The following is a 21,977-nucleotide window of genomic DNA, read 5'->3' on the forward strand; positions in this document are numbered from 1 at the left end:
AGTCATTTGGAGAGACACCGGGCAAATACTCAGTATCCCGTGGGAAATCGATTCTCAAGGAGAATGATTTTGATTTCAGAGGGAGAGTTGCGGGGTGAAGGAAGAGGAGGGTTTTAGCATCAATCGGGGACTAAGGAGGAGGTGATGCAGTGCCTTAGAGAGAAAGAGTAGAGGGAGAGCTCTTACGCAGTGACATAGTGGAGGCTAAGGGGTCTCAGTGTCGTAGTGACGCAGTAGAGGCTAAGGGGTCTCAGTGACAGTGGAGGCTAAGGGGTCTCAGGGGTGTCAGAGTCTCTCCTCGCTGAGGAGGAAAATTATCTCAGGTGTTTTCTTGAAGGTTTCTCTATGTACTGCAAAATTATTCCTTGTAAAGAGATTGTTGCTGAAGAATAATAATAAAACCTGATCTACTACACTGGTTTTCCCACATTGAGTTTTTTCGGGAATAATTGTCCAAAAATCACTGTGTTGATGTGATTGATTCTTGTGCTTGTATATCATTGTTATTTTTCTCTATGCTATTATGTGATAACTGCAGTAGAATTTATTTTAATGTTTGCTGAAGGGTTTTATAAACAACTTATTGTGTGAAATAAGTAGGAGAAATAAATCAGTTATTGCAGTAGAATTTCGTGTTAGAATTTTTCACACCTATATGGATGAGATTGAGAGGGCCATCAGGGAGTTATGGCGTTGGGCCACATCAGATCGAGTTCTAGTCCATTCGCTTCTTTGGTTTTGCTAGTGAAGAAGGAGGATGGGACTCTCCGCATGCGTATTGACTATAGGGCCCTCAACAAGAAGACGCTGAAGAACAGGTATCCCATTCCGCATATTGATGAGTTGATGGACGAACTTAGAGGAGCCAAGTACTTCTCTAAGATAGATTTGCGGTCGGGGTATCATCAGATTCGGGTGAGGGAGCAGGACATCCCGAAGACAACTTTCAGATGTCATTATGGGCATTTCAAGTTCCTGGTCATGCCTTTTGGGTTGACCAATGCACTGGCTACTTTCCAGTCATGCATGAACCATGTGTTCAGAGGCTAGCTGAGGAGGTTTGTACTAGTATTCTTTGATGACATCTTGATCTACAACAGGACATGGGAGGAGCACTTGCAACACCTAGAGATAGTATTGCGTATATTGGAGGAGCATTAGTTCTACGCCAAGATGGCCAAGTGCGAGTTTGGGCTGACATAGATGCTCTATTTAGGGCACATCATAGGCACATATGGGGTCAAGGTGCATGGGGAGAAGATTCGGGCCATTTGGGATTGGCCAGAGCCTCGAGATGTGACAACGTTAAGAGGATTTTTGGGCATCTGTACTTATTATCAGAACTTCGTGAAAGGCTTCGCACAATTGGCAACACCCCTTACTGATCTGACTAAGAAGGGGGATTTTGCATGGATAGAGGGAGCTTAGGTGGCATTTGATCGCCTCAAGGAGGTGATGAGTTGTTGCGTGGCATTGGCACTTCCGGATTTTACACAGCGTTTCACATTAGAGTGCGATGCATCAGGTGTGGGGATCGGGGTAGTCTTGTCCCAAGGAGGGCACCCGATTGCTTTTGGAAGCTCCTACCACATGAGATGTCGTATGCCATATACGTCAAGGAGATGTTGGCCATATGGCCAAGTTTAGACAGTACTTGGTGGGGAACCGATTTCGGGTGAAGATGGATCACAATAGTGTTCACCACTTCATGGGGCAGCAGGGCCTCAATGATAGGCAATAGAGGTGGGTCAACAAGGTTCAAGCCTACGATTTTGATATTGAGTATGTGCGGGCGAATGCGCTATCCAGGAGACCAGCAGGATTTCACTCATGAGCATTTGCCATGATTGAAAGGCAGAGTTATTGGTAGAGTACTCCAAGGATCGTTGGGCATGCGAGATCTTGGAGGGCAACTATGTAGATGAGCGCTACAGGGTGATGGATGAGGTTATATATTACAAAGGGCACATATTCTTGGTTGTGGGGTCCCAGTTGAGGGAGCACGTCCTTTGTGCAGCTCATGATTCTCCTTTGTCTGGACACCAGGGGTTCAGGAAGACTTATATGGCAGTGAGAGAGCACTTCACCTGGAAGGGCCTCAAAGGGGACGTGTTGAGGCATGTGCAGGAATGCGAGGCTTGTCAGAGGAAAAAAGGAGAGTTGATCCATCCAACAGGACTATTGTAGCCTCTTCCTATCCTCGAGGGGAAATGGGAGAGTATCTCTATGGACTTCATCACCGAACTTCCTTCAGTACAAGGGAAGGGTTATATTTTTGTGGTGGTCAATCGACTGACTAAGTGTGCACACTTCTTTGCCATTCCGACACGATATTCAGCTTCATAGGTGGCAAAGTTGTTCTTTCGGGAGGTCTTTCGCCTGCACGGACTCCCTAAGACTATAAGTAGTGATCGAGATTGCTGATTCATGGGGGGATTTTGGCAGGAGATTTTCAGGGTAGTTGGCACTGAGCTCACCCCGAGCACCAGTTACCATCCCTAGACCGACGACCAGACAGAGAGGGTGAACCAGTGGTTAGAGGGCCATCTCAGGAACTATGTGACAGGGTAGCAAAGGGCTTGGATTCAATGGTTGCATTTGGGAAAGTATTGCTACAATATTACAACATGACACATCACATGTCCATTGGTATGACTCCTTTCCGTGCTTTGTATGGGTATGATGCTTTGTCTTTTGCTGACATTGTTTTTGGAGACAGCAGGGCCCCAAAGGCCAAAGATTGGATCCTAGAGAGCCAAGATATCCTCAAGGCTCTTAAGGATAACTTGCAGACAACTCAGAATCAACAGAAGATGTATGCTGACAGGCATCGGGTGGAGAGGCATTTCGAGGAAGGGGACCTGGTGTACCTTCGATTGCAGCCATATCGACAGTCCACACTGAAGTAGAAAGGGGCCGAGAAGCTACAACCGAGATTCTTTGGGCCTTACAGGGTGATCAGGAGAGTTGGAGAGGTGGCTTACGAGTTGGAGCTACCACCTGGGAGCAGGATCCATAATATTTTTCATGTTTCATGCCTCAAGAGGGTGTTGGGGCAACATGTTACAGCAGCTGTGGAGTTGCCTCCACTTGATGATGAGGGGCACCTGATTTTAGAATCGGAGGCCATCTTGGAGACTAGGGAAAGGAAGCTTAGAAGCAGGATCATCAAAGAATACTTAGTGCGTTGGAAGAGCTTGCCAGATGAGGATGCTACTTGGGAGGGAGAGCACATACTTGAGCATCTAGCATTGAAGTTGCTTGGGGACAAGCAACATTTGGGAGGGGAGGATTGTCATGTCCCTTCCTAAATTAATTTGGAACAAGATTAATTATTACATTTTGGGGCCAATTTTGGAGGTGATGGGGCCCATTCAATTTTATTAGGAGATTAGACGTAGCATAAGTTATTTTATTGTGGTTAAGTTGCACGTGGGGGCCACCCACTAGCAGAATACACATTTCCTAGTTTGATTTGCATGGAGGAGAAGTCGTTGGTTAAGTGAGGGACCCATGATGGAGGGAAAATGGAGGGAAAAGTGCTCCACAAAATCTATATAAGGAAGGCAACTCTCCTCATTTCATTCATCTTTTGGCATATCGAATTTCTCTTTGGTTGCTTGAGCTGCTTAGCTGAGTCACTTGCTGTTTAGCAAGAGTTCTTCAAGCGAAGAGCTCACCCTTTCTTTGGGGGACTTTGAGTGCCACCCTAGAGAGGTTTTTCTTCAGTCTTTCCGTAGGAAGATTTCATTGTGGTTTCCAGCAGTTGCATTTATCTCCAGGTGGTGCGTATTTCTACGTAGTGAAGGGTGGCCGAGTTTGTTTGTGGCATCTTGTAGAGGAGTTTTGGCCGGGAGGATTTCTGGAGAGGAGGCATGGGAGTTTTGCTGTCATTTTGGAGAGTTTGGGAGCTGGAGGAGAGTGCTTCTCTATAGTGTGACTTTCGCACTTCCTGGGCTAGCGCAGAGGCAACATTTTTGTGCACACATGGGAGGTAGAGTATCAGTCTTTGAGGTTGGACTTTGCCGGGGGAGCTAAGGGAAGCATTTGTGGAGGAGATTGCTACATTTCTGGAGCTTGGGTGGAGGATTTTTCTTGTATTCCTTGCAGGCTGTATTCTTGAGCAGTTTGGAGGGCGTAGGGCATATCGGAAGCTGAATTTGGGAGGTTGGATTCCGACCAAACCCTTTCTGGGTTTTTGTGGGTTTTGGTCAAGGAGCTTGGGGTTGAATTTATAGCAGTTTTTGAGCTGTGGAGGTGGAGTTTCTTGCAGTTCCTTACCAGTCAACAGTGCAATTTTCTGGGACAGCGCAGAGCATTAGAGGAGCAGTGATTTCCAGTAGTTGAGATCATTGTCTTATCACCTGGGTTTTGTCATGCTTGCCATTGAGGCAAATCTAGGTGCATTCCTCGATACTATTGTACTTGCTCCTCTGATTAATAAAATGGCTCAGCTGGTTCTACTTCTGAAGTTTTTATGAGCATTTACTGATTGTTGAAATTGTTATAAATCGTTTTTGCTTTGCATATCACTGTTTATTTAAGTTTGGAACATTACACCAAGTTTGTGAAAGGTTTATGAGCTTAATTATCCCTTCATCTTGTGGAGGTTTTGCTGGACAGATCTTTCTCCCGTGGTTCTTTTCTGAAGCTACGTGAAGGCTGAGTTTGAAGTAAATTTCAAGGTCTGTTTGGATTCCCTTTTGAAGGCTGAAGCAATCACTGTTTAAAGTTTGTTGTAGCTGAATATAAGTAGAGCTGATATGGCCTAGTTAGGGCCGCTAAAAAAGGCCTGTCTAAATCATTGACTTGAGAGTAGATCTGAGTCTTTTCAAGGGCAAATTGAAGACCTTACCTCTGTGGGTAATTCAAGGTACAAAGACTAATATTGATATTGCTTCTAAGAGCGATTTTCAGTGACTGAAATCAGAATTGGAGCTAGCAAAGAACTGAGTTAAGGCCACAAAAGAAGGGTAGCTACAGGCCTGGTTAGAACTTCGGCTTCATTTTAAAGAAGTACTCATTTGAAGCATCAGTGGCAGAGAAAGTGCATCTTTGACAGCAGGGTTAATTTGATAGACATTTGAGGTTATGAGCTTAAGCTTTTGTTCAATTTGTACTTGAATTATATCTTGAATATTGAGGCAAGATTTTAGATGCAGTCCTCTGACAGCTTGACAATTCATCAAGGTCTGTTGACATTACAATATTGCATATCTGGGCATATATCAACGGAGACAACAATAAACGTTTAATTGAATATCATTGGAAGTGGGTCATGGTCCTTGGTACGGGAGCCCACATTTTATTCTTCTATCTTTTATTTTTCAGGGTGGTTGGGTGGTGCAAGGCGGAGAGTGAAGTCTCCTTCATGTTGGACCCTGAAAACACTTTAGGGTGGCAGGGTGGTGCTTGGGCAAGTTGGAGCTTGCAGGGTGTTGGCGCATCCTTTCAGTTGGAGATGATAAAACTAGGGTGTTGGAGCATCCTTTCAGAAGTTGGAGCTTCCCGATAAAACATAATGCTTTTCTAATAGAGTACTACTAGGAAGTTGGAACTTCCCTTCAGTTGGAGCTGATAAATTATTGTAGTAATCAACTATACTAGAAAGCATTTAGTGGTTTTTCTCCTAGAAAGGTTTCCACTTAATTTTTTTTGTGTACTGTTCATGTTATGTGATGCTGATTTATGTTTTGATCTGATGCTAATGATATTTAATACTCTGTAAGTTTAAAATTAACTGATTGAAGTGAAATACGGATTCGCCCCCCTCAGTGTTTCCAAAACTGAGTCTATTTGAATTTGATAGATTTTTTTGGAGTTTATTTTAGTTTTCAATAGGTTTAGCCTACTCTAATTTGGTGCGATAATGAGAGTGTTATCCATGTCTTAAGGGAGCTAGTAGAGCATCAACACACCCAACATGTAGAAGTCCACATGCATTACATCCGACCAATGTTTCATGATAGGGCTATTGATTTGCATTGCACTAAGTTGCCAGTTGCTGACATCTTCACTGGTTCCTTGATAGTGACTCTAGATGTTCAGTTTCGTATGGTTGCTTGAGGGTGAAAGAAAGTTGTCCTTGGGGGTGGTAGTCTCACTGATCCTTCCTTTTTTTTGTCTACTGTTCTAAGCATTTTGTACATGGTTACCTATCAAATCCTTGTAGGCAGGACTCATTTTCGAGATTTTACCTCCCTTTTATACTTCCATTAGTTTCACTTAAGGGGGGGTGTCAGTGTACATACGCAGTTGTAAGTTAACTTATGTAAATCATTAAATACTCAGTAGGTATACCTGCGAACTACCCATCTTAAATTCTGAACTCCTCATAGTTTGCTATAAATGGAGGGCTTCCCCTTGTAAATCTAAGCAGCAGATCTAATAGATGAAGTGATTCTCTTGTTCCTAACATGGCTTTGAGTCTGTTAATTTTCTGTTGCTGTGGTGTCTGTATGCAGTTCAAGTTATGATCATGTTGTTTGTGGTTTGATTTCACACATTTATGTTTCATTACAACCTCTTCCTTTCCACCTCTGCAAAACTTGAAATGCAAAACCGATTAAAATGGTAAAGTCTTTGCTTTCAAAAAACCCTGCGTAGAGTGCTCCTTAAAGTAGATATGCATATGGGGTTTACACCCATATAATATTTTGGGAGACATGTGTATAAGGTTTAAACTTTAAACTCAGATAATCCTCTAGGAGATATTTCATTTATTGAGTTACGTGTGACCAAATGGCATCCAAATGTATCTTGAATGCTTGGGGACCAACCAGTAATGCAAATTGAAAAAAACAACTCATATGGGGACAAGTTAAAGAGGAATATTTTAGCATTGCCTTTCAGAATAGGAATTACAAGTCCAACACACCTGTGTTTTTAAGAAAACAATTACAGGTAACATGAATTGCCCTTCCAGTGTGTGGATTCCCATATCTGGATTCTACAAATTACAGATCAAATAGGCTATGCCTTGAGCTCCTGTAAGAAGGTTATGGATTGACAAATCACAAGTTTAATATATTTATTGTTTGCAACAGTAAAGCATATGGGATAGATATATTTAAGAACTTTCCTAGCCGAACTATCTATCTATATCTATATCTATATCTATATCTATCTATCTATATATCTATATCTATATCTATATCTATCTATCTATATATATATATATATATATCTAAGGAAAGGTATTTTATATTCAATTTGTTGAACCGAAACACAGGAATTAGTTTTTTAGTTGTACAAAACGGGGCAAATGGATATATATATATATATATATATATAAATATATATAAACTAATTCCTGTGTTTCAGTTCAACAAATTGAATATAAAATACCTTTCCTTAGATATTTGACCAAGTCATAGTTTTAATGTTTTAAGTCATAGTTTGTTTGAACACACAATGCCTTGTCAATAGATCTAAATAAGAGGCATTTAAAATGTGTTGTTTCATTCCTGTTGAGTTATATATATATATATATATATATATATATATATCCATTTGCCCCGTTTTGTACAACTAAAAGACTAATTCCTGTGTTTCGGTTCAACAAATTGAATATAAAATACCTTTCCTTTGATATTTGACCAAGTCATAGTTTTAATGTTTTAAGTCATAGTTTGTTTGAACTTACAACGCCTTGTCAATAGATCTAAATAAGAGGCATTTAAAATGTGTTGTTTCATTCCTGTTGAGTTATATATATATATATATATCCATTTGCCCCGTTTTGTACAACTAAAAAACTAATTCCTGTGTTTCGGTTCAACAAATTGAATATAAAATACCTTTCCTTTGATATTTGACCAAGTCATAGTTTGTTTGAACACACAATGCCTTGTCAATAGATCTAAATAAGAGGCATTTAAATGTGTTGTTTCATTCCTGTTGAGTTAACCACACAAGATGAAAAGTTCATGGGTAGATAGATGATATTGAGATCACAAAATGGAAATACATAAGTCAAGGTTGTTCTTCCAGTTCTACATTTCTTCTTTCTTTTTTCGATTTATAACAAAAAAGGAAATATATTTGAGAATTTTTTAATTTGATTATGGCAAAGTCAGTCTTGGATGAGTCATGCTTGGACAATGCAAAGGAAAAAAAGTAACTCAGTAGTAGTATTTAATATGTTATACTCATAAAGTGAGAATTCTGGCACCATTGGGAGATAATTTAGAGCTGAATTAAATAGTGGAGTTAACTTCAAGTGTATACAGAATGGGATAAAAACCAATTGAATTTGACCATTTTTGGCAGCTTAACTTATTCAAAATTGGAGAAGGGCTGTTTGGTCACTAGCTGCAAAGTATCTTCATAGGGCAAACTTAAAACTATGGTCATTTTCATGCAGTAATTTAGGTTTTCGACATGGTACCTAGTATTCTGGTCACAACCAGGTAACCCTTTCTTATTGTAACTGAATCTACTTTTCAGAGTTGTTCACTAAATTTGCACTTCGGCAAGGTTTAAACTTTAAGCTTCAGTATTTTAATGGGGGGCTGAAATATTTGTCATTTAGATGACAGGAAAAAAGGGGTTGATAAACAGAAGTACATGAAAAAGAATTGCTGGGAAAAAGGTGCCAGAGCAGTTTGAACTTTGTATAGTCACATAATTCTCTATTAAAATATTTGCATTATTTTTTGACATATGTAACAGTTTTATAATAACAGTTTTTTCTGCTGATCTGAACTCTATGTTATTAAATTATAAAATTAATTTCCATGGCTTGTTCTTGCAGGTTAATTCAATCAGTGCTTTAAATTGTATCTCAGAAAGTACGTTCCACTTCTCCTCAGGTCATAGTTTCTCCAAATAGTTGCTGATATAAACCTAGTAAATGTTTAAGATTCAAAGTTATTGCTTCCTAGCACTACTGTTTTTAAGAGGTGGCTTTATTACAAAATTATAATTTCTTGTATATGGCGCGTAATAGAAATTTAAACATGATCATAGACACTAGTCCAGAACTCATCATATTATATTTTATATATCATAAATACATAAACAAGTCTACAGCAAAAGAAAATTTTGGATCATTCTTTTCTGGATGTTTCAAATTCTATTTTGGGTTGCCTGAATGCAAGAATTTTAGCAAGAAAACTTTGGAAGTTTTGAGATATCTATTTTATAATATATCTTGTTACTTATGTTTTGAAAGAAGTAGTAAGTACTGCAACTTTTCATTATCAAGGTTTTGCTTAAACTTGCATGGCCAGTGTCTTCATTTAAGTTTCTTCTCATTAAGTTCTTATTATTTTTTCACTAAGATTTGATAGGTTCCCCTACTGGAGTCTTTCCCCTACCGGAATCTCCCTACATGCTCAAGGTGTTTCATCCAGTTTTGTTACGAATCATGATCCCCCCAACAGCACCAAACCCACATCCAGGCCTCGTCCTCTTGGTTGACAAACTGTGCTACTGCAATAACAACATTCCATAATTCCATTTGACACATTATCTATGTTGTCTTTCCAGGCCGTGATTTGTTGATAAGAAGCAGTTGGGATGCGTCCGGCTAGGTTCTCCATGTGGAAGAAAGACAAGGCAATGATCACCCAACACTCTATGCAGTGCATTGTAATTGTTACTTTTGCTGTAATTATGAGTGTGTTGCTACTGCTCCTTTTTGTGGTTGTAAAGCCTCTTTCAATATGCCCTAATCCGGAGGTATCCTTGAAAGATGTACACATTATGAAACAACCGAAGACCAGTGGTGGATCTAGGGAAAATATTGAGAAATTCGACTGCATGAGATACCCACAAGCTGCACCTGTTGTTGCAAACAAGGTTGAAGGTGTTCTGCACCCTTTTTTCATCTCACTGGCAGATCTAGGTTCACCAGAAAAGCCGAATCGAAATTTCCTGCGAATTCTTAAGGGAAAACCTTTTCGTAAGCCTGACATCTCTCAGACTGTCCAAGATGTGCTGGAGAAACTAGAGTCAAATGGCTTAACATCCAAAAGAGGAACTGTTGTGGATGTTGGAGCAAATGTTGGAATGGCAGCATTTGCAGCTGCAGCCATGGGCTACAAGGTAGTGGCTTTTGAGGCAGTCTTCGAGAACTTACAGAGACTTTGTGATGGGTTGTACCTAAATCGAGCAGGTGATATGGTGAGTTTCTACCATGCAGCTGTGTCAGATGTCCCCGGTAACCTGACTATGCATAAGGTATGCTTATAAAAGAATCGTTATGTTAATTTTAGTTATTTCAAATCAGTTTGCTATCAGGGGTGCTGCCTTGGAACTTGTTCAGAAATTTAGTCTTTCATACAGGAGAAAAATATAAAATTTAACTAGTGAAAATAACAGAACAGATTTGATATTTCTGATAGAGTTAATTTAGTCTGATGTTCCTATCATGTATTTATGATGATATTGGATGATAAATGTGTGTTAAGTTGTCAATGAAGTCATACGTCATATTATTAAATAAAATTGAGACATCTAAATGGTTAATTATTTCTAACTTATGTCTTAAGACAATGGGTGGTTGTGTGGGTGTTTGTTCTTTCTCTCTCTCTCTCTGTCGGCATATTTTTGCTTATGTGTATTCGATATAGTATTGGAGCCAAGGGTTGGCATCTGGGAGATTAAATCCACGGTTAAAAATGGCATTTGGAAGGTCAAAGCTAAAAGTACAGTGTTGGCATTTGAGGAGGTGTTACCTCTCAAACCTGTACTTTTAAGTTATAAAGTTCTGAAAACAAGTGCAACCCTAGGGGAACTGAGGAAGTTTACCCATTGTCATCTCAGTAACTTTTCCTCACACTTTAGGCTGTCTCTTCTCTGGCACAAGGGGGAAAACCTTAATTAAGATTAAGATAGTCTTTGATTATTGATATAAATGGGTGAAAGAATAGATCAGTGTCAACCATGGAGTTAAGCTAAGATTCAAAAGGGTTCGAGTTAAAGTGAATGGAGGCATAATGAGGCTGTTAATAACATTTAGCCAAATAGCTTTCATCGATATGCAGAAATAAAGAAATGACCTTTTCAAAGGTGCATTGTATCAAACCATTATAAATCAGAAATAAAGATGTGTGATCGTGAAAAATAAAGATAGTAGCAGCTTTTTAGAAAGTATAAAAGACAGGAGCAAGATGGTATATTGATCAATAACCAACAACAAGAGATAAGGAGCATTTAATGCATCATTAACCCTTTTTAATGGAGCAAAATGCCCTTCTACAAGAAAGTCTTAACAGCAGATTTATAAAGGCAACTTCAGATACAGAATTCAGCCATGAAGAATGGAAAGAAGATGATGAACCTCACATAGAATAAACCCTTAACTTGCAAGGCAACTTCGGGTACAGAATTCAGCCATGAAAGATGAAAAGAAGATGATGAACTTGACACAGAATAAACCCTTAACTTGCCTTGCTCTGGCTAGATATCCAACTTAGCCCTTGGACTTCTTTACTCTCTCTTGTATCTTCTCCTTCCAGTGTTTATAGTCTTTGCCCTCACATTCCACCCCAATTAGGGTGCCTTCCTTGATGAGCCCCTTTTTTCTCTTGATGGTGGTTTGAAATACACTTGGCAGCCTCCTACATTAGGGTGCAATCCCAAGAGATAAATCTTAGACCTAGCAGACCATTGATCCTTCACTTGGACACATCATTAATGACTTTGTTGCCTTCTACTAATGTTGCTGGAGTAGGAGTGGAAGCGCTGGGAGTGCCATTTCCCAAAAAACCTCGGAAGCAGAGTGTCTAGTGAGCACTATATATGTATACTAATGAATTATATTCAAAATAAACATGCAGAATGCCAAATTAGTTGCATATTATATGAAAACATGCATATTTGTAGATGAATACTACATTATTATGAAGTTAGAAATGCTATCCACATCATGAGTATCATCCTTCATCCTTTTCATCTACCTCGATCTTCTAGGGACATCAGTTAACGCTACCCAATTTTGATGCAACTGCCTAATCCAAGCCTTGAAATATGGTTGAAAAAATTTAACATGCCTAATCAATGATTCTGGTCTGTGTGAAGGGTACATTTTTGCAAAGGCCATGACAGAGGAGTTCAGCAGTCAACACCATCAACATTAGGGTACATAAAGGGCTTGGTGCTCTTGATTAAATGCCAATCACATACCCTCATACGTGATAGATTCCAATGAGAATGCTACAATCTCACCAATCCCAAGATCCTGAAAACTTTTAAGTTGCTGAATTTTGAATGAGATATGAACTTCTACTTTCTCCATATGAAGTCCAATGAAGTTGGAATCACTCTCAAACATTTCAGTTCTAAGACTTCTGCAATCATTGTTATGATGTGAATATTCTTCTGGTGTTCTTGCATCAGTTTTTTGATCAATGTTTCGGACCATACAAGTGTGGTCCATCCTCAGGATGTGAAGAGATATGAAGGAAATCACAATCAGTGCATATATATATATATACATACATATAGTAAGTTTCAAAATTCTATTGATCAGTCAAAAGAAATATCTTTTACATCATAGCAGTCTCTTTGCCCAACGTGGTCAGCCACTAGGGAAACCAGACTATCAGCGGAAACGAAGTGATTTAGTCCCAAAAATAATGTATGAGCGACCCTGTGCATACCATTTTCTAAGTATACTGCGAACGTCAGTGAACCATAAAAACTGTGGATTTTACAGAAATGCAGTGATGCTGTATGTAGACATTGTAAACAGAAAATATATGTAGACTGAGAGAATATATCCTGCTGCCAACACCGGGAGTCATGAGGGTACTCAAGTGGAAGTGGAGAGGTCGATAGGAGCTGCTGGGGTGCCAGGTGAAGCAGGTCCTTTGCCTTTGAATGGGTTTTTATATTTTAACCCAAGGAAAATGACCGACTTATTAAACAAGAGATTAATAAACTAAGAAAATATTAAATGAAACATAATAAAAGTAAACTTAAGGAAGTATATAATAATGCTTTTTTTTTGTCAGTCAAAGTGCTTTCATTAGATTTCTAGAAGAACAAGGATTACAAAAGATGTCTCCACAGCCCCATTTTCCTCATTCCGACCAGACTTTTTGGATTTGGGGGCCAGAGGATACCATAGATAAGCTTTTTCATACATTATTTCTGCTAGGCTTCTCGCTTAAAAGCCATAAATTACTTAAGGGAGACAAAAAAAATGACAAAAACTAACATCATATCAAGGAGGGGGATTGGGAGGTAGTACAGGGGGGCTGCAAAATAGCCAGCACGTTCATGCATATGGAAATCAATATGTTCAACCCGAGCTTCCAGGTTGTGGAGATGGTCATTCGTTCTGCGGTGGCTCTTCGGAGGCTGTCCAACTGTTCCAATATTTCGTTATGGCTGAATTGTATATCATTTATATATGCAACCACTTCATTGTGGTCTTCATACTTGTGATCCCGGAGGATATCCATATTGACCTGCAGACCTCTTACCTGCTCTGCTATGGACTCCAAAGAAGCTGGATCAACTTTACTGCCTGGAGAGCGGTCGGGAGTGTGAGCCACTTTGCTCTCTTGTTCCAAACTTGCTAAGTTTCCTGAAGAAGAGTTGTGGCTATGAGCTGGATGACCCGCATTGAATGGATGGCCACTCCCATGGTGAGGCCACCCTCTTTGGCGGGCATTGCATTTAGAGCGGAAAGATTAAGCAACGAGGTCGACGAGCACCCCTCAAGGCTTCTTCCAAAATAGAAATGAGACCAAACACCGGAAATGAAACAATTGTGAAAATTCCGAAAACCGGAATCCTATTGCAGCAACTGGAAATTATTCACCTAATTGTAATTTTAATTTAAGAATTTATATACTGTTTCCTACAACAAATATTGAATAACTCACACTGCAACCTACACAAAAAAAAACTGCGGAAGAATAAATGCTAGCGCACACACATAGAATAACACAATTATTTTTGGACCAATGTCTCCGAAAAAACCCAACTTGGGAAACCGGTGCATCAACTGAGGGTTTTAATATTAAGCAGCAATGAAATAATTTGAGTACAACTAGATGCCGAAACTGGCAATCCTATAGAGAAATACTGGCAAGAATCCGGAGAGGAATTTTCCTCACCCCACAGGCAATCTCCCGACACAACTTGTCTTTAGAATTTTGGCCTTCTGTGGCACTGCGTCAGCTTCTGCACTTCTCTATGTAGCTGGCTGGACGACTTGCCTTCTGCTGGATTCTGATGAAGTCGTTCTGCGTTCTACTAGATTCTGATGAAGTCGTTTTGCCTTCTGCTAACCAGAAAGACGCTTCTCCTGCACTACGAGACTCCTTCCTAGCCTCTGGAACTGAAAACATCAATCTTCCTCAGCAAATTGACTTTGCCTCTAGAGGATACTCTGCAATTTTGATTAATTAGTCATATTCCCTAAGTTTAGACTTAGGAAATGTTTTTTTTGTAAGCTTGGTCGGACTACATCATCATGTCCAACTTCTCACCCCGATCGGGCGGGGGGGGGGGGGTGTGTAGCACAAGATTTAAACCCAAAACTTCTTGTTCGATGAGACTTCATTTCGACGACCATTACCAATTGAGCTACCCCAAACGGATAGACTTAGGAGATATTTAAAAACTGGCTAATAATCTAATTAAGTCATTTCTAGGTGGAATTTCCAGAAATGATTTCTGGGCTTTGGAGATCTCATGCATTCTAGCCTCTCCACAAAATTTCAAGGCTAGAACACAGCCAATGCTACAAAAACTAACACCCCCTCTTAGCGAGGAATGTATTCTAGTGCTCTACTGCACATCCAGTGACAACACTCTATCTCTGCATCATCTCCTGTCACGCTGCCGATGTCTAGCTACTGCTGCCCACCAGCCACTACGAAACTCTAATATATGCTGCTGCTGACCCTGCTGAATTGTTGCCAACACTGCATCTGCACTGCAACTCCCTCTTCATCTATTGCTGCTGCAACTGAAAAAACATCCTAAATACTGAATCAACTGTGATCAGTATGATGCATTTGTTACCTGATTCTCTGACTGTTGCTAGTATCTACATTGTCACTGAAGAATCTGCGCTGCCGTTGACTCTGCACTCTGCCAACTGCATTGCTGCCAATTCTACACTGTGCCAACTGCATTGCTACCAATTCCGCACTGCGCTCCCCAACATTTGACTGCTACTAGTCTCTGCAACTGTCTCTTTGGCATCTGACTGCATCAATTATCACTGATCCATCCTGCTATTGAAAATTGTGGGCCCCCGTAGCAAGGTATTGATCCAAGAGGTGGACTACTCAAGGATCCTGCCCATCTGTAGCACTCTGGGGCTACAACACCAAGTCTCCCCACTTTACTCCTGGGGGTATATCAGCAAACATGGCGAAGTCCTCCTCCAGCTTGGAGGAAAGCCCATCGATCTCTGTTGACACTGCTTCTCCTCCTTGTCCTTCTTCCTGAGAGGACACTAGGTACTGTAGTGACCAAGCTCACCACATCTGAAGCACTTGACCTTTGACAGATTATTCTTCTTCTTTAGCTGCTCCCCCTGTCCTTGACCGAGACCCTTAGATGCGAGGGTCACATGCTCCTCCTCCTTCACCTGATTCGATTCACTGCTGCTACTACTGATGGAGCTCTTCACTAGAGCTCGTCTCAACTCCTCCTGCTACAAGTTAGCCCACTGTTGATTTGGGGTAGCATCGGATGTGCTCTAGCCACGAAAATTGGTGGAGAGGCTAAAGCACATGAGATCTCCAATACCCAGAAAGGGTTTGGGCGGATTCTAAACAGTTTGGGAGATATTAAAATAATTAATATTTTTAAATGGAGTCTCTAAGTCTAAACTTAGGGAAAATAAAATATTAATGTGTATTAATATAAAACTGTGTTAGAATGGTCCAAAATTCATGGATCAAGCCAGATCTAATCTTAGCCGTTGATTAGGGACTTAATCTCGGCCGTTGATTTGTCAACGAAAAAAGTATAAGAGGGGGCTTGAGGGTCACTTGGAGAACACATTGAGGGAGACCAATGAGTTCAATTTCTAGAGCGGGGTTAGCTGAGAAATTGAACTAGTGGTCTGGATAGCAGTCAGGAGGCAGCAAGTATGGAACAGAGAGACGGGAGATCAACACAAAGGCAGAAAAGGCAGACGCAGGGCCAGAGGAAGCCACGCAGAGGCAGCAGAGACTGAGCAGGGCCACGCAGAGGCTGCAGGAGTGACGCAGAAGGTCAGAGAGGCTGTGCAGAGTCTTAACAGGTTGACGCAGAGGGTTTCAGGTCACGTAGAGGTCAGTAGGGATGATGCTGGGTTCAAAAGAAGTGCTGGAAAATTTGTCTATCTGTGGGTAAGCCAGTTTGGCACCCTCTTGTACTAAAAAATTGTTGAATAATAAAATCCTCTCTTGCTGCATCGGTTTTCCCACATTGGGTTTTTTCGGGGACATTAGTCCAAAATAACTGTGTCAATCATTCAATGTGTTGATTCTTGTGCATATGTTTGTTTCTGTATTACGGTGTGATGTCTGCAACAGTGTTTATTTTAATGTTTATTGAAGTAATTTCATGAATAACTTATGGTGAAATAAGGAGGAAAAGTAAATCAGTTGCTGCAGTGATAGAATTTTCACATGGTATCAGAGCAAGTAATCAGAGACAGAAAGGGAAAATCAGTTATGGGTTGAGACCACAATGCAGAGGCATCCACGTCAGGGGACTCACGCATATTTTCAGAAGATTGCACAAGAGAAAGAGATTTCGATTTGTCTATGTTGACTTCCAGGTTGGAAGAAGAAGTGGCGTGCATGACTAGTGTTGCATCATCAAAAGCATGGTATATAGACAGTGGAGCCTCTTGGCATATGATGGAAATTAGGGAGTGTTTCTTAGGAGGTGAAAAACCAACAAACTTGTTCTATTAAGAACTTGGGTTCCTATACTAGGGATAATGGGTCCATAAGAGGAAACATAAAAAACAATTTGAGCATCCTCGTGGCTACTTTCTAATTGCCCCTTACTCCCTTTCCTCAGGTCACTGCCCGACCTGCACACTTGAGTGAAATTCCTCCACTCAAACTATGTACAAGGTGCCTTCACCTCTCCCTCATATATTCTTTTATAACTTATTAATGACTAAAAATCCCTAACCCTAGATCTCAATGGCCAAGATTAAATCTTGCCATCTTAAGATCAACGGTTGTGACTTAATCTCTCATTGAGATCACTTAAATCTTGAGCATCTCAACTTTATAATAAAGTCACTTTTAATCATTAAATACAAAAGGTACTTTATAAAATCACTTTACAAAGTTTATCATCTAGAGAGGCAATCTTCCACATGCTAAGACACCAAGCCATTGTGGAAGTCCTACCAAGCTACACAATCCAACACTCCCTCTTAGTGAGGAAGGTACTTCCATAACTCAAATCCGTCTCCAAGCTCATCACATCCACTGTAGTTGCTCCCTCTAACATATAAGCTTGTCCTGCTACTTGACATGGACACTGAGTTGAGAATCATGCTCCTAGAAGCCTCTCGCTCCTAACCATCTTGCGTGGCTACTGGTACAATCCTTCGTACTTGTTGTTGGATATTATTAGCTTTGCCAACAACTGTTGGCCCATGCTTATCGCTGCAGATCCCCTGCCTAGTGACTCTTGCTATCTACTGCATCTTGCAATTTCTTCGATCATGCCCAACATGGCACCCTGCCCGCGACACGATTCTTCACAGAGTGCTTTGCAACACCACCTGCACCGAACCCATTCATTCCCTTTGCAACTGGTTCGTCCACAGTCCAACTACCTTCTTGGTGGTTGACTTGGAGCCTATTCACCCTGCATGTTTCCGCAACCTTATCTTTGTAGGTTGATGCTTCCTAATGGCTATCTACTGCATGACGCTCCCATGGTGCCTCCTGTGTGTGCTTCGCTTGGCTGAATTTCTGCTACCCTTATCCACTGGCACTATTGCCGCTAGTTGAACTACCTTACTGTTCGACAACTATTGCTGCCGTCTACCCAACCCCTGATCTTCGCGACATCCTTTGCGACGACTTACTTGACCAATCATCGCAACACACTCCTCTACATGAGCTGTGCGACACGTCTTGGCTCACCCTTGCTACTGTACTCTGCCCTGTTGGCTTTTTGTTCCTCTGCTTGACCAGTGCATGACCTTTGTCCAGACTCAGAGACTTCTATGGATGTTCGAACTTCCTATGCAATGACTATGTCAGTTGTCAGTCCATGTTGACTTTTCCTATCTTTTTTCCATCTCACGAGCTCCACTTCGTGGCCCAATCTGTTGTTGTCTATTCTTCATTTGCTAAAGATCGTACCCTCGATAGCTTGATCGAGCTCGGCCTTGATCGAACCCTATTCTTGGCCCTATTCTTCTGGTTTGGAAGCTAACCTTGATCTGTTGCGACTGTCGTGTCATCGGGTGTCGCTAGTCTGCTTGTGGTGCTTGACTCTCGACAACTGGTCTGCCTAACTGCTCCTCGGTTGTTCCCCTACTGCTCCGCCCGAGAGTTCTGTTGTTGTTGGCCCCCTTTGTCTGTTGTTGGGAAAAGTGAGCAAGATGTGTTTCAAGCCCTGTTTATGTACTCCTAGAGAGGGCTATGACCTGGAGATACTGCAGCTCTGTCGGCTGCGTGTGCATCTATTTGCACCTCATTAGTGGGTTCGCCCAAAGACGGATGCACGACCATCTCCAAAAGAGCCTCCCTCATATGGATGGAAACTCCATGCTCCACTAGTCCACTCACCACCTACAAAATTGTCCTCTCATGTCCCAACGCCTCCTGATGACCAATGTCTGCAAATACTACCTCCCTGTTGGCTGTCTTCACATCTGTATGCTCCTCATCAATGGCTGGCCCCAGGGATTGCTGCTCATCCTCCTCCACCATGGGCTCAATATGAGCCACTAGATGACTCTCCAAAAATGGCCCATCACACCTACTGTGCTCCACTGTGTGTTGCACATGTTGACTCATTGAACATGGATGTATATCTGGGCTATTGTCAACATCTCTACAGGTTTGCTCAAGCTCCTCTATGTGCTCACCGTGTTGGATTGACACTGACAGCTCATCTCCCTGGTCTCCTCCCTGCATGGGAATAATCTGTTGCTCATCAAAGCTATCCACTAGATAGTTATGCATATCACGACTGCTGCCATCATCCCCACATGCCCGTTGATACTCTTCAAAAGAATCCTCTTGATGCAATTAAGGAATTTCTGAGTCATGCCTCTCATATTTATGCAAGTTGGAGCATTCCTCATGCGACTCCTGTCCAACCATGGTCTCTTCAACTCTTTCTTTAATCAATTGACTTGAGTTTTGTTAAAATTGGCAACTAGGGCCAAACTTCGTGTGGGTCATCTTATTTATGGCAGCTGATATTTTTCTTGGATCCCTCTCATCGAGAGGTGTAGGATTGATCTAAAGATCATCCGATTCCGATAAGTATTCATGGAGTTATGAATTTATTTGCATTATAAGACAATTCGTCAAGGTCGGCCAACAACCAAATAAACCCCACATGTGCTGAACGTTTTAGTATAAATAGAGGTGGCCTTTAAGTCATTTCAACACACTTGGGATCTCTTCCTCTCTCTACTTGTCTTTGGGTTTTAGTAGGAGGAGAGATCCTAAGGAATAACGTTGCCCTGATCCAGAAGCCGGAAAAGTCGGAAATGCCAAAAAAGTCGGAACTGCCAGAAAAGACAGAAAAGCTGGAAATGCCAGAAAAGCCGGAATTGCCGGAAATACCGGAACTGTTGGGACTGCCGGGAACAACCGGAATTGCCGGAAATGCCGGGAACAGCCGGAACTACCGGGAACTGTTGAAACAACCGGAGTATCTGTCTCCGAAGGAGAGCAGCATACAAGGGACAACTAACTAACATTGGGACAATTGTATGGTACTTAGTAGCAAATACACCAAGCATGCAATGTTACAGCTAGCATGCAACAATAAGCATGCTAAGGACAACAAGCAAGCTAGGGACAACAAGCAAGCAAGATGCAGCCAACGCATAGGTCAGTATGGCAACATGGTGCAACAATGACACATAATGCAGTACAGTGATGGGTACAGTCATGATTACTGAAGCATGATGAGATGCAGCATAGTGATGATGGGTGCAGCATGGTGCAGCACGGTGAGGTGCAACATGATGACGAAATGCAGCACAACGATAGGTGAAGGAGTCACCTTGGAGAATCAATTGAAGCAGCATGTCTTCAACTGATCTCGTGTATCATCTTCTTAGAGATGATCTATGCTCTTATCTAGATAAGTCCAAGTGTTGACTTCTGTTGTAAATGTACTATCTCTCTCTCTCTCTGTTGAACTATTGAAGAACATATAGGAAGAATTGATCAAGGGTTTCCCCACATTGGGGTTTGTCCCTGGCTAGCGCCACATCTTGTGTCCTCTTGTCTTGGCTTGTCTTCTGCGATTTATGTTATGTTCTATCTGCAGTTTACTTTAATGTTGATGTGATTGCTAATCTGGAAAAGATATTGAACTAACTGTGAAAATTGAAATAAATTGCTCTAAGCATAGAACATACCTAAAATTTAACATGGTATCAGAGCTGAGGTGAAGACAATGCCCAAGCAAGAGTGAATGAGCAAATCACCAAAGACAGTTGGGAAAGGACAAAAGGATCAGTGGATTACTCATCCCTCTTCAAATTCACCAAGGGTGAAATCGAAGCAGAGAATATTATCAGAATGGCGCAGTGGAATATGGCCTACCTAAAGATCACTTCATTGGAAGACCGGATCTCAGGGTGGAAGGAAAGGCAGATAACTAGTTCGACCATTATGCGAATGAGTGTTCAAATGGCAGGGACACATCACCTGATGATCATAACAATCATTCCAGGGACATCTTCAATGATCAAAGGAATGACAGGTAATGCAGGTCATCAAGGAAATGGCCGACTCTTCAAAGAAAGCAAGGAACCCCAGGTATGAAGAATCAAATGTTGTTTTTGATAAGATAAAGAAGCGTTATCTTGTATTGGCCCTCTCCTTCAGATTCTTTGGGAATCTGGCTTATTGATTGTAGTGCTTCAAGGCACTTCATCGGATAGTAGGGTGCACTCTCTAATTTGGTAGAGATGGAAACAATCGTGGGATTATACTTGGAGCCGATGCCACCTATCCCGGAAAGGGTGTAGGGAATGTTAACCCTCAATTGAATGAGGGTAACTCGATTCATTTACAGAATCTCTTTTATGTACCTGATCGCAAGAAGAACCTGGTGTCCATTTCGGCAATGGAAGTCAAAGGTTACAGGGTGGCACTCATCGATGGAAAGGTACGTGTTTGAAAATAGAATTTTCAAAGATGTTTTTGAGTTCAGGGTTGTACGAAGTTGCAGGAAGTCCACTGGGGACCATGTCCATTGACACATAGCACCGGAGGTCTGTGAGTCAGATGGTGATAGGGATGCTTGAATTCAAAAAGAGCATGAAAGTACATATCTGAGATGTATTGAAGGAAAATCTTCCAAGGGGACCATTCCCCTCATGTAGCAGGTCCACAAGTTTGGAACAACCCGAGGGGTTTGAGATTCATAATTAGGAATCTCACGTATGCAAGTGGAAGAAAGCCCTCTATGGCTTGAAGCAAAACACCTCGGGCGTAGTATGAGAGGATTGATAGCTGTTTGATGAAGCTGAGATTCACTAGGAGTGAAACCGATCCAAACCATTACCTGAAGGTTGTGGATGATAGACCTCTCATACCGACAACTTATGAGGACGACCTATTTCTGACAGGTGCAGACCCTATCACTTGCAAAAGTAAGAGGGAGTTGGATTATGGAAGTGGAATTGTAAACTGCAAGCCCGTGACTACCTTGAGGAACTTAACTTTCAGAAGTTATATGGTGATGATGCCGGACCAGATTTGGGAAATGCCTCTGAGTTCTATAAACTCATTTGCATTGACATTCTTGGTGAACTTCCGTCTGGACATATGTTTTGCAGT

The 21,977-nt window shown here is 41.3% G+C and overlaps 1 protein-coding gene across 29 annotated transcripts in view; it reads left to right on the plus strand.

Moving 5' to 3' along the window:
- The window catches only part of LOC149141913 (FkbM family methyltransferase), a 102,948-nt gene that overhangs the window by 24,824 nt on the left and 56,147 nt on the right, over positions 1 to 21,977 (plus strand). For 6 of the 29 annotated variants that reach the window (XM_089446244.1, XM_089446248.1, XM_089446239.1 and 3 more), the window contains 4 exons: positions 8,272 to 8,411; positions 8,534 to 8,593; positions 8,756 to 8,792; positions 9,493 to 10,185. In XM_089446244.1, coding sequence (XP_089302370.1) covers positions 9,523 to 10,185 — 663 coding nt within the window. In that variant the 5' untranslated portion in view covers positions 8,272 to 8,411; positions 8,534 to 8,593; positions 8,756 to 8,792; positions 9,493 to 9,522. Of the gene's footprint in view, positions 1 to 8,271; positions 8,412 to 8,533; positions 8,616 to 8,755; positions 8,814 to 9,492; positions 10,186 to 21,977 lie in introns of all 29 variants that reach the window. The other 23 variants (XM_089446258.1, XM_089446257.1, XM_089446259.1 and 20 more) reach the window with 15 other exon arrangements.

Source organism: Pinus tabuliformis, chromosome X, assembly GCF_031772625.1.
Source record: "Pinus tabuliformis cultivar Carrire ecotype Pingquan chromosome X, CPIR1, whole genome shotgun sequence".
In the NCBI taxonomy this organism is placed as follows: domain Eukaryota; kingdom Viridiplantae; phylum Streptophyta; class Pinopsida; order Pinales; family Pinaceae; genus Pinus; species Pinus tabuliformis.